Raw genomic sequence first — 11,534 nt, forward strand, 5'->3', positions numbered from 1 at the left:
AATGTATGCTAACTTCTATAAAATAATACAACATATATATCGAAGAATCCACTAATATTATACTACGAATTTGTAAAATAATGTAGTATACACATCGAAAAATACACTAATATTATGCCACACCACATTTGGGAAAGACAACCTTTCGTAGTTGTCTAAGTGTATTGTTAATAACCGTCAGTGTACACCATAATTTTAGTAATGTAATCACAATTCATATATTATTTACAACTATCAATTGGTTTTTAGTAATGCAATAAAGAATCATATTGTATATTGTATGAAAGGATCCAAATAATAAATAATGACATTACATGTAATTAGTCTAGACAAGGAAGAATTATTTAATAAAGGTTGTGAGAATGATTCTTATGATGACACATAAGTAATGGCATTTTGGTTAATCACACATGGGAATAAGGTTAATTGTTAATAATGTTTTTCAAATAATAAAAAAGAGATCACACCATATTCCCTTGTTGCAGTTCACCTTATTGGATAACCAACGATCATTATTAACTCTCAGAAACTCGTAGCAGCCCATTAGGGATAACAAAATTATGGGCCCATATATAAGATGGATTTGAGCCAGAAAGAGTAAGTGACGTGTCATGCAAAGAATGGCTGTGAGAACCTTAGAGGAGATTCCGAGAGGACCCTTACACTTTTGAGGTAAGATGACAGTTTTCACCCTTATGAAGAAGATGTTGATGTCCTAAACTAAATAATGATAGAATGGGGTAAACTCTCTCCCCTAGCACTTCTTGTTGTTCAGATCCCAATTGACAACATCAGAGATGAGTTCACCCTAAGCCCCGAGACTCCCCGATCCCGTTGATTTCATTATGGCTTGCATCAAGGGGGTGGGGAGATCCGCCTCCGTGGCTCTGGCTCCCGACGCTCCTTACATGGCGGCCGGAACCATGGCCGGAGCGGTGGATCTGTCCTTTAGTTCTTCGGCCAACCTGGAGATATTCAAGCTGGATTTCGAGTCTGACGATCGCGAATTGACACTGGTGGGGGAAATAAGCAGCTCGGAGCGCTTCAATAGAGTGGCATGGGGAAGAAACGGATCTGGTTCAGAGGAATTCTCCATGGGTCTAATTGCGGGCGGGCTTGTGGATGGAAATATAGATCTCTGGAATCCGCTTTCTCTAACCGGGTGGGTGCTTTTTTCTTCCGGATTACCTTAATTGATGTGTTAACTGGAGCAATTGTCACGTTTCGTTTTTTTCAGTTCCAAGTCCAGTGAAAATGCACTCGTTGGACATCTTTCAGTTCACAAAGGGCCCGTGAGTTGTATTTATCTTCCTTCCTTCCTTCTCTTGCGTTGTTTAATCACACTCCTCATTTTTTTTGCCACGTATTTGTATTTTGTCAGGTTCGTGGTCTTGAGTTCAATGCTTTCACCCCAAATCTACTCGCCTCTGGCGCTGATGATGGTGAAATTTGCATTTGGGATTTAACTAAGCCTTCTGAGCCTTCTCATTTTCCACTTCTCAAGGTAATAAACCAACCACCACTCTCTTTCACTGATTTGAATCTGAGAGAGCATCTTAAATATTATGCAGGGTACTGGTTCTGCTACTCAAGGTGAAATCTCCTTTATTTCGTGGAACAGAAAAGTTCAACAGATATTAGCCTCTACCTCCTACAATGGGACTACTGGTGTGATTTTACTACCCCCTTTTTCTATCTGTAGTTCTTTTATCTCCACTCTAATTCTGCTTCTGCTCATTGTGTCCCCCCCTCCCTCCCCAGTAATATGGGACTTGAGGAAGCAGAAGCCGATAATTAAGTAAGTATTCACTTCTTTAAAGTGATATTACCGACGTGCTCTCTATTCTTGCTACACAAACCTTGATCTGCCCATTATCAATCAACAGCTTTGCAGATTCTGTTCGACGTCGGTGCTCTGTTTTACAATGGAACCCTGACATTGCTACTCAGATAATGGTCGCATCAGATGACGACAGTTCACCTACTCTCAAGGTAAACCTATCTTTCTTTTTAATGCCTTGCTTCATACATTCAAATTTGGCTCGTCTAGTAACCTAAGGTGTCCGCAATCAGCTCTGGGACATGAGGAATACAATGTCACCTGTGCGCGAGTTTACTGGACACCAAAAAGGTATTTTCTTATCATTGCTATACAAATTCTTTTTTTACAGTGTTATATGTCATAGTCCTGCTGTCTTCATTTTTTTTAGTGTTAATATCTCGGTGAATTGTAGTGGTGATACTTCTTATCTTACAGGTGTGATTGCAATGGAGTGGTGTCCAAGTGACAGTTCATATCTTCTTACCTGTGCTAAAGACAACCGAACTATTTGCTGGGACACTAATACAGCAGAGGTAGTAGGGAGAAGCAATTGATGAAAGATGCATATCTGCTAGCTTTCATCCTTTACTTAGTTAGCTAATCTTCATTTTGACCTAACTTGATCAACTATATCAGATTGTAGCCGAGTTACCTGCTGGCAACAATTGGAATTTTGATGTTCATTGGTACCCAAAGATTCCTGGAGTTATATCAGCATCTTCATTTGATGGGAAAATTGGCATCTACAACATCGAGGTATCTTGTTAGTTTGCCCTTCAGTGTTTGTAAATTGTTCTGTTCTAGATGAAATTTAATGTATGAGGAAAACCGAACCTGTGAATATTACTTTGGATCCTAGTTTATTGCTCTACTGGTCATCAAATGTATTAGTATTTAATATGATGCACTTTCCGTTTGAGATTTACCTTACTAGCAATACTTGTTGGACTCTCGATCTCCCTTTTCACCACTAAGAATAAATTAAAAATATGTATCCAACGCCATTGTTGCAGGGTTGCAGTCGCTATGGTGCTGAAGAGAATACTTTTGGTACTGGTAATTTCGTTTCCCGTTCTGAACAATTTGTATCATTCCTATGTTGCAGAATGGAATAGCACCAGAACCAACCTCACTTCTTATAATCTTATTTATGCAGCTCCTTTAAGAGCACCAAAATGGTATAAGCGCCCAGTTGGTGCATCCTTTGGATTTGGGGGAAAACTTGTATCCTTTCATGCAAAGGCCCCAGTGAAGGGTGCCTCAGGCATTCCATCTGAGGTAGGTAGTTACGAATGATACTGTCTTCTGTTATACCCCTTTCTTCGACGATTCTTATTTGGCTAAATGTCATGTCCAGCTTTTTCTGCACAGCCTGGTGACAGAACAGAGTTTGGTGAGTCGAACTTCTGAATTTGATGCCGCAATAGAAAATGGTGATAAGACTTCTCTACGGGGTTTGTGTGAGAAGAAATCTGAAGAGACTGAGTATGCCAATCCTTATAATTGACATGTTCATAGTCGCCCTTAGCAATCTCATCAGACAACTCAATTTTGCTCTGTTTATCTTCACTGATTTTGCAGATCCGAAGAGGAGAAGGAGACATGGGGCTTGCTGAAAATCATGTTCGAAGATGAAGAAACTACAAGGACAAAGTTGATCAGCCATCTCGGCTTTAGTTTGCCTTCTGTGGAAAAGGATCAGGCAGTGGAAGGGCTCTCGTCAGATCTAAATGGCATTGGATTAGAGGATACTGCGGCGCATGCACTGGAGCCTTTGGAAACTAACGAGGCAGCTGCTTTTGCTATGGACAATGGAGAAGACTTCTTTAACAACTTTCCTGCTAAACCTGATACACCTGTATCTACTGCATCTGCCAAAGATTTTACGCCTCCTGAGGCAGATTTTACTGGCAAATTAGAAGAAACCCAAGAAATGCCAGAAGAAGAGGAAGAAAGTTCTGACCTAGTATTTGATGATGCTATCCAGCGTGCTTTAGTTGTTGGAGATTACAAGGAAGCGGTGGATCAGTGTATATCTGCAAAGAAGATGGCTGATGCTTTAGTTATTGCTCATGTTGGTGGTACATCTTTGTGGGAGAGCACTCGTGAGAAATATCTAAAGACAAGCAGGGCACCTTACATGAAGGTATATATATAGTTCTTTCCCGCTTGATGTGTAGGCAAGTGCCATCGACATCCCTGTTTATGGTCGTAAAGCCTCTAAACTACTGTATGTTAATCTGTTTTCAGGTTGTTGCTGCGATGGTAAACAACGATCTCACGAGCCTTATCTATACAAGGTCACACAAGTTCTGGAAAGAAACTCTTGCCCTCCTCTGTACTGTAAGCTTCTCGAACTCTTTACTTTTCATGTCTTACTCATGAACCGAGATGAACAACTCGTCAGTGTGACATGATGCATGGAACTGCTAGGTGATTCTGGTCACTGTAAAACTACTTTGTAATGAATGCTGCTCTTATATTCATTGGCAAACAGTTTGCACAAGGAGAACAATGGGCCACCCTGTGCGATGTACTTGCCTCAAAGTTGATGGATGCTGGTAACACTTTGGCTGCAGTCCTGTGCTACATTTGTGCAGGAAATGTTGACAGAACAGTAGAAATTTGGTCAAGGAGCCTTGCAAACGAGCGTGATGGAAGATCTTACGCTGAGCTTCTTCAAGTGTGTATCGCTTTCCAGGTTTTGTGCATAAATTAAGTTGGGCTTCTCTGGTCATCATATTTTCTGCCCTTTTCTTTCAATAGGATCTTATGGAGAAGACTCTTGTTCTTGCTTTGGCAACTGGGAACAAAAAGTTCAGCGCATCTCTTTGTAAACTCTTTGAGAGTTATGCTGAGATATTGGCCAGCCAAGGGCTTCTTACAACGGCAATGAAGTACTTGAAAGTTTTGGATTCTGGTGGCTTGTCACCTGAACTTTCTATATTACGTGATCGTATTTCCCTCTCTGCAGAACCTGGTGCGTATGCAGTAGTAATTTGATTTATTTTATAGAGTATTGAATTCTGATGATAGAATTAATGTATTTTATACTGCATGCAGAGACTAACACTGCAGCTTCAGGCAACATTCAGCTTCAAAGCACCATACCATATAATCAGGTCTCATTCTTTTTTTCTCTGCAACTGTCTTTAAACTGGAATCTGGATATCTTTGGAATCCATATAGCTTGTACGGACAACAAACTTAGCATGTATTCTTTTGTGGCTTAGGAGCCAACGCAGGCGCAACCAAACATTATCAGTAACCCATATGATAATCAGTATCAACAACCATACACCGATTCTTATGTTGGAGGATATGTGCCCCCAGCTTCACATCCACCAATGCAACAAGCAACCATGTTTATGCCTCACCAAGCTCAGCCAGCACCGCAGGTTCCTGAAGTTTTGGCTTTGTTGCATTTCCTTTTTACCCATTCTTCGTTACAACATCATATGCATAAATGGTCATCATTATCAGGCAGTTTTCAGATGTCTAGATCAGGAGATTTTCCGTTTATTTTATAGGGTATTGGTCAATTTTTTGAGATAGGAAGACATCATCTGGATTATGTATGTGGTGGCCAAATGTCTGGTTCTTAAAAAACCCCGAAAAGTATACTCCCCAACCGAATTTCAGCCTCTAATGACACGTCCGGAAAATGGGATAATGTAGACCTTTGATTCAGTTCGGTTCTGTAAAATCTATATCTTATAGGTCGTGAGGAAAAGTTTGTGGTGGGGAACTGTTTTGTTTGTTATGTATAGGTTTCTTGGGCCAATTTCTTGACAAACGTGTGTATATGCAGCCATCATATCCTCCGGGGCCTGCAAGCAATGCTCAGCCATCCATGAGAACTACTTTTGTTCCTTCAACTCCCCTTGCACTGAAGAACGCAGACCAATATCAGCAGCCAACCATTGCTTCTCATTCATTCACCGTATGTTAAATTTTTCGACTCAACTGTGTTTGAATTTTCCCGCACTTTTTAGTTTGATTAAGCTAACAGCTATGTGATCAGGGACCATCTAACAATGCATACCCCGTTCCTCCTGGTACTGGTTCATATGCATCTTCTGGCCCTTCACAAATTGGGCAATATCCTAACCCCAAGATGCCCCAAGTAGTTGGTCCAGGAGCTGGACCCATAGGATTTACACCTATGTCAACTCCAGGAGTTGTTCCAAGATCTGTTATAGGTTCTGTGCAACCAGCAAGTCCTCAAACACAGCAGGCAGCCCCTGCCCCTGCAGCTCCGCCACCAACTGTTCAGACTGCAGATACTTCCAACGTCCCAGGTATTGTACAACGAGACATTAGCACCATTTTTCTTTTCTGTTTTCTGACATAAAAAAGAAAAACATAAGAAATGGTCACATGTTATGAACTCTGTTCCAGCGCACCAGAAACCTGTGATAGCAACATTGACGAGGCTTTTCAATGAGACATCGGAAGCACTGGGAGGCGCACGTGCAAATCCTACCAAGAAGCGTGAGATAGAAGACAACTCAAGAAAATTAGGTGCTCTGTTTGTGAGACTGAATAGCGGAGACATCTCCAAGAATGCTGCCGACAAACTTGCACAGCTCTGCCATGCGCTGGACAATCAGGACTTCGGTGCAGCCCTTCAGATACAGGTAATAAGTTAGCGAAGTGATCTCTGGTTACTTGCTATTTGGTGTTTTAGCAGGCGAATGAGACAAAGAAAGAAGCATTCAGTGCATTTGTTTTTTTTAACTCTTGGAACAGGTACTTCTGACGACCAGCGAATGGGATGAATGCAACTTCTGGCTTTCGACATTGAAGCGGATGATCAAAGGCAGGCAAAATATGCGGTGATTGTTGTTTTTTTTTTTTTGTCTTCATTTCTGGGTCGGTAAAATTATAAATCCACAGGAGAGACGTATGTATCAGACTCCTTTTGCTTTCTTTATTTTTTTTGTTCTCTTTTAGAACGCTGCTGCTGTTCCAGTCTTTTTTTTCTTCTTTTATATATACATTTATGAACTCAATTACCCAAATTTGTTTAAGATAAAGATAGAATCAGATTGCTTCATGTTCTGGATGTTACTTTTCCGGACGAGTTTGTTTTCTCTTTTCTTTTAGTTTTACTCTAATACTGTATTTTGTTTTGTTTATTATATTTACGTTCACAATGTTTTGTCAAAAAAATGCAATCAATCAAACAGTAGCATGCATCTAGTGGGGGAGGGGAGTTGGGCAGTGTTTGTGCTGAGAGAGAAGAAAGATGAGATATATTTTACGCATGTTAAGAGAAAGAAAATGCTCCTGAGAAGCTCATACACCCCCAATTGCTCGGCTCTCATACAGACAAAATATTAAAGATATACTGTTTACATACGTGCAACTAAACAATTATACACAACCCAATGGTCATCGTAACCTGTACGATTTTACAACACAATGTTGAAAGGACCCACATTTTTTATAATTGTTTGGTCCCATGTTAAAGATATATCTTAACACCAAAACTGCCAACCTACATTTTACTATCTTGAATCAAAGTATAAAGCATATGCAGCCTTCTCCCCCATTTGGGTCCTTCAAACCACCGGTCCCATCCTAAGTCAGCAACCAAATTTAACAACACCAAAGAGAGTTAGAAGCAACTCACAGTGGCAAGAGAGGGTCGGGTGCTTCCTCGATGACACAAAGCAGCCTGTGAGGCATGACAAATATATACAAGTTGATCACCCAATCAACACGCAAGTTTCAGGAAACTAGGTAAAAAAAAACATACATAGGGTGAGAATCCCTCCCTCACTTACTCCTCACACACGGTTGATACAATATCTGTCTGGCCGAGCGCTTGCAACTCTTTCTGGAGAGTAGAAAGCTAATTTGTTATTAAATAAATAGCAACGGGAAAAGTAAGATGGAGACATACAATCCTCGATTGAAAAGCAGATCATATGAATGAGAAAAGGCTGGACTATGATGACAAGTATATAGGAAGGAATGAGGTAAGCAAATGATACCAAAGATCAATGGAGCCATTTCTTAGAAAACAATCTACAATACCACAATTCATCTTAGGTGCAACAATTCAATTATCTGAGACAAAGACCTACTAACATCGATCGAGCAAGTGTGAATTAGAAAGAAGAATCTCACCTCCAAGAATCTGACTTCCTGTTCCACACGACCAAGCTCCGCAAGGATCATGTGCTTCCCTCGTGCATCGCCCACAGAAGCAGCTTCCTGCTCCTTTTCCTCCATATCTCAGCTCTGATAATGGGGACTATGATGCTCTCGGTCACCCACTCTCTCTCTCTCTCAGATCTGACACCCTCAGAAAAGAAACTCTGGCCCCCTCCTCCGTACACGTATGAACCTCTCTTTTTCTCCAAAAGTCACTCCTATTCACACATTTTTAAAGCCCAATATAAGCTTTACAATAGGACCATGGGCCATAACTAAAGAATTGCTTTCACTTATTAGTAGGGCACACGATCCATGAGGATTAGTGTGAGAGCAACAACATTATAAGAATATATGTAAATATAAGAATATACATATATATATATTTAAAATATAAGATTTTTCTACAAAAATATAGGACTGAAAATTATATGATATAAATTTAAAATAAAGCATTTATTCTTTTATAATTATTTTTAATGATTTCAAATTAAAACTGTGAAAATACACATAAAATAAATTTAAAACAAATTACTATATTAATTATTTTTAGTAATTGACACAATATATTTGTATATATGATTTATCTTTAATAAAAGCCTCAATGCATAAAGATAATTTATAGCATTAATTTTAATATTTTTATATTTATATTCTCTATATTCAATACTATTAAAATTTGGATTTTATATAAATTAAAAATTATAATTTTATATTTTTATTGATATAAGATATTGTGTTTTTTTTATTAAAGAATGGAAGCGTGATTCCAAAACGGAATCGTAAGCTTCCAACGTGTTCTTAAAGAGAATATTTTAGAAGCGTTTTGGAAGCGAGATTCCGTAAGCTTCCATGAGGTTCCGATTCCGATTCCGGTTCCGAAGCGGGAAGCGGACGTCCGATGAAGCTTCCGTGCAACGTAGGTGAGAGCCCAATAAAAGCTCAAATCTAATCTATTATAGATTTAAATTACTCAATGGGTCCCCGAAATCCCCAAAAGGATTGTGTTATCGCACGCACATTATTAAATCCCCAAAATCTATTCTGAAATAAAAACTAGTCTCTGAATTTGATTAACAAAATCTTGTAAAGCAACAACAGCCAAAGGTGACGAGTATCATCATATCACAACAACAACAAAACTCGGAAGTCATCAGGATGAGTGATCAATCTGCATAGCTAACCAAACCTCTCTGTCCCGATGGGGAGGTTGAGGGCGAAGCGCTGAGCGATTGTGCAGGAGACGTGCGTCCTCCTCCTATGACGGGAGGAGATCTTTGTGGCCCCAGACGGGATTTAAGGTCTTGGCTAATTGGCTGCCTCTTTCTGGGGCTAGGGCTACGATGACTTGGACTTTGGCTCTCTCTCCAACGTCTGCGCTGCCCATCTGGACTCCGTGAAATGCTTCTTCTCCTCCGGTTGTACCTATGCACGACAGACAAGTTAATGTAAGCGACTCTTAGGAGTTTAGAATCTATATCCATGTATAATAAAGAGATAAGAAAGCGAACCTTGGAGGGCTCCTTCTCCTTGGTGGGCTCCTAAATCGCGAGCGTTCAGAGTAACTCCTGTTGCTTGGATACCTCCACAAATTTAAACAAAACAACAAGGCTTTAGTATTTATATACAATGTCGACTTTATGTTGTATAGATTTAAGTTACCTGTCCCTCGTGTTCCTGTCCTGAAAGCTTCTTCTCGGAGGGGAACGCTCAGGAGATGGTGTACGGTACTTCCGAGCAAATGAATAACGTTCTGTGAACCCACGCCCCTTTCGGATGCGCTTGGGCTCACCATTTGGAGATTTCCTCACACCTTTGCTCCTCTTACTGTTTTGATCTCTTCTAGAAGCTGGGCTCATACTCCTATATAGAAAATGGTAAAGTTCGTCAGGGACATTCCACAAATCAGAACACGGAAATGCAAAAGCAGAGCTAGAGCTGGAGAATGAACACAAAGTAAAGGGGGATTAACCTCGATTTCACTGAGTCATTATCAACTTTGGTGGCTTTTCCATTACCGACAAGTTCATTTTCATTCAGAAGAGACTCCCCCGAAAATTTCTTCTCCGCAGGACTAGAATCAGCAGCAGGCACACCATCTGTTCCAAGAAGAGAGCAAGATTCAATGTCACTTCCACATACGATAACTAGTTGCCAAATATAGGCTGAAAGAACCAAGATTCTTAACAGTTACACCACTTACCTTTAGCTTTCTTTGACTTTTTGGCCTTTTCGTGGCCCATTCTCTCGTCATCAGAATTGCTACTCTCGGTGTCACTTGAACTATCCTTGTTTCTGTTAAAAAAAAAAAAAACAAACAAACACACTAAAGAAGAACTGGCAAAGACGTAACCTAAATACCATTAACTGAGGAGCTAATAGCCACCAGACCTGCGCTGAGGTGGTCTATCTCCTCGAGCATTCTTTTTCCCCTTTCGTCCTTTGATATTGCTTTCCCCGCGTCGGCCTTTGTGTCTCTTTGTTGACCTCCTCCTCTTCCTACGCTTCCCATCACTGGAAGAACTAGAGGATGAATCTGTTTCTGATTCAGAACTTGAGCTATATGAATCTGAGGAAGACGAGTATCTTCTTTTTCGCTTAATCCTCTTCTCCCTGCTAGATTTTTTCAATTTCCCTGGAAATCACCGAATCATAAATATAGCCAGCCATTCCACAATCAAAAATTTAACTTGAGACTACCTTTATCTTTTTCAGCAGCATCCTCGGCTTTTAACTGAGACACTTGGCCACAGTCAATTATTTTGACATTGCTGGTTGGTTTACCATCACTCGTCCCTACAAGCTCCATTTTCTTGACAACTTCCATTCCCTTCACGACTTTCCCAAATACAACATGCTTCCTACAATATGATTCAAGGGACAGGACATTTCAAACTGTTTTTTTTTTTTTTTTTACAATTGAGTTTAATTTCTAAGAAATAACCATATATCTATGGAACATGCATTACCCATCGAGATGTGGCTGGCGTTTGAAAAGGATAAAAAACTGTGACCCGTTGGTGTTTGGGCCACAATTTGCCATCGAAAGGACTCCACCTTCTTCATGGTCCAGTTCAAAGTTCTCATCTGCAGAGGTAACAGGAAATATTGAGAATATTTTACCAACGCCAGAAAGATGAATATAAAAAAGTAGTACCTGGAAACTTCCCACCATAGATGCTCTCCCCGCCGGTGCCTGCAAACCAACCAAAGTCCTTCCAAATCATTTATTCTTAGTGTAATGAATCAGAGACCCCTTCTAAAGTGCCATTTTCATCATATGTAAATATGTAAAATTAGCTCCTTTGTGTCAGTTCCTAAAACGTGTGTGTGTTGGCTAACTACTAACTAGACTGCCTCTACGGCCATGAGGTACACACAACATAAAAATATACGTTATATATAATTTATGATTAGAGGAAAACAGGTTAGAAGAATACCATTTCCATTAGAAAAATCACCACCCTGTAATGAATAAAGAATTCGTTTGTCTGACCATCAGAAGCATAAAAAATGATAGAAGAAAAAGTAGAAGGGGGGGGGGGGG

General features: G+C 40.0%; 3 protein-coding genes across 7 annotated transcripts in view; 1 reads left to right on the forward strand and 2 right to left on the reverse strand.

Moving 5' to 3' along the window:
• Positions 1-704: 704 nt before the first annotated feature.
• LOC106341958 (protein transport protein SEC31 homolog B) lies at positions 705-6,881 on the forward strand. 2 transcript variants are annotated; one of them, XM_013780718.1, is made up of 22 exons: positions 705-1,162; positions 1,238-1,292; positions 1,382-1,504; positions 1,572-1,668; positions 1,762-1,798; positions 1,887-1,992; positions 2,074-2,131; positions 2,258-2,355; positions 2,459-2,578; positions 2,836-2,878; positions 2,979-3,100; positions 3,180-3,307; positions 3,404-3,968; positions 4,073-4,165; positions 4,320-4,505; positions 4,589-4,802; positions 4,886-4,944; positions 5,056-5,220; positions 5,634-5,765; positions 5,847-6,123; positions 6,224-6,462; positions 6,575-6,881. In XM_013780718.1, the coding sequence occupies exons 1-22, from the start codon at positions 846-848 to the stop codon at positions 6,662-6,664; spliced, it is 3,324 nt and encodes a 1,107-aa protein (XP_013636172.1). In that variant the 5' UTR covers positions 705-845; the 3' UTR covers positions 6,665-6,881. The 2 variants fall into 2 exon arrangements, with proteins under 2 accessions (XP_013636172.1, XP_013636173.1); XM_013780719.1 differs by having other exon boundaries at positions 2,836-2,872.
• Positions 6,882-7,162: 281 nt separating this feature from the next.
• Positions 7,163-8,214, reverse strand: LOC106341959 (guanine nucleotide-binding protein subunit gamma 1-like). 3 transcript variants are annotated; one of them, XM_013780720.1, is made up of 4 exons: positions 7,961-8,214; positions 7,615-7,667; positions 7,461-7,505; positions 7,163-7,387 (listed from the first exon to the last, which is right to left on the reverse strand). In XM_013780720.1, exons 1-4 carry the CDS (start codon positions 8,063-8,065, stop codon positions 7,336-7,338), a joined length of 255 nt encoding a protein of 84 aa, XP_013636174.1. In that variant the 5' UTR covers positions 8,066-8,214; the 3' UTR covers positions 7,163-7,335. The 3 variants fall into 3 exon arrangements, 1 of the variants encoding a protein (XP_013636174.1); XR_001269784.1 differs by having other exon boundaries at positions 7,342-7,387; positions 7,587-7,667; positions 7,961-8,077; XR_001269783.1 differs by having other exon boundaries at positions 7,163-7,505; positions 7,587-7,667; positions 7,961-8,077.
• Positions 8,215-8,965: 751 nt separating this feature from the next.
• Positions 8,966-11,534, reverse strand: part of LOC106341725 (peptidyl-prolyl cis-trans isomerase CYP63) — a 3,670-nt gene continuing 1,101 nt past the window's right edge. Inside the window, exons 5-14 of one of the 2 annotated variants that reach the window (XM_013780428.1) lie at positions 11,428-11,452; positions 11,145-11,183; positions 10,957-11,074; positions 10,688-10,848; positions 10,379-10,622; positions 10,191-10,282; positions 9,960-10,086; positions 9,650-9,850; positions 9,499-9,555; positions 8,966-9,412 (exon numbers count right to left, since the gene is read on the reverse strand). In XM_013780428.1, the coding sequence (XP_013635882.1) occupies positions 9,154-9,412; positions 9,499-9,555; positions 9,650-9,850; positions 9,960-10,086; positions 10,191-10,282; positions 10,379-10,622; positions 10,688-10,848; positions 10,957-11,074; positions 11,145-11,183; positions 11,428-11,452 (1,323 nt within the window). In that variant the 3' untranslated portion in view covers positions 8,966-9,153. Of the gene's footprint in view, positions 9,413-9,498; positions 9,571-9,649; positions 9,851-9,959; positions 10,087-10,190; positions 10,283-10,378; positions 10,623-10,687; positions 10,849-10,956; positions 11,075-11,144; positions 11,184-11,427; positions 11,453-11,534 lie in introns of both variants that reach the window. The other variant, XM_013780427.1, reaches the window with a different exon arrangement.

Source organism: Brassica oleracea, chromosome C4 (assembly GCF_000695525.1).
Source record: "Brassica oleracea var. oleracea cultivar TO1000 chromosome C4, BOL, whole genome shotgun sequence".
In the NCBI taxonomy this organism is placed as follows: Eukaryota; Viridiplantae; Streptophyta; class Magnoliopsida; order Brassicales; family Brassicaceae; genus Brassica; species Brassica oleracea.

Excerpts from the sequence above, each read along its gene's own strand:
- LOC106341958 (XM_013780718.1), top strand. The coding sequence starts at position 846 with ATGGCTTGCATCAAGGGGGTGGGGAGATCCGCCTCCGTGGCTCTGGCT. Across the intron at positions 2,356-2,458 it reads GGGACACTAATACAGCAGAG|ATTGTAGCCGAGTTACCTGC; the intron begins GTAGTAGGGAGA and ends CAACTATATCAG. Across the intron at positions 3,101-3,179 it reads CCTCAGGCATTCCATCTGAG|CTTTTTCTGCACAGCCTGGT; the intron begins GTAGGTAGTTAC and ends TGTCATGTCCAG.
- LOC106341959 (XM_013780720.1), bottom strand. The coding sequence starts at position 8,065 with ATGGAGGAAAAGGAGCAGGAAGCTGCTTCTGTGGGCGATGCACGAGGG. Across the intron at positions 7,668-7,960 it reads AGGAAGTCAGATTCTTGGAG|AAAGAGTTGCAAGCGCTCGG; the intron begins GTGAGATTCTTC and ends TCTACTCTCCAG. Across the intron at positions 7,506-7,614 it reads GTATCAACCGTGTGTGAGGA|GCTGCTTTGTGTCATCGAGG; the intron begins GTAAGTGAGGGA and ends CATGCCTCACAG.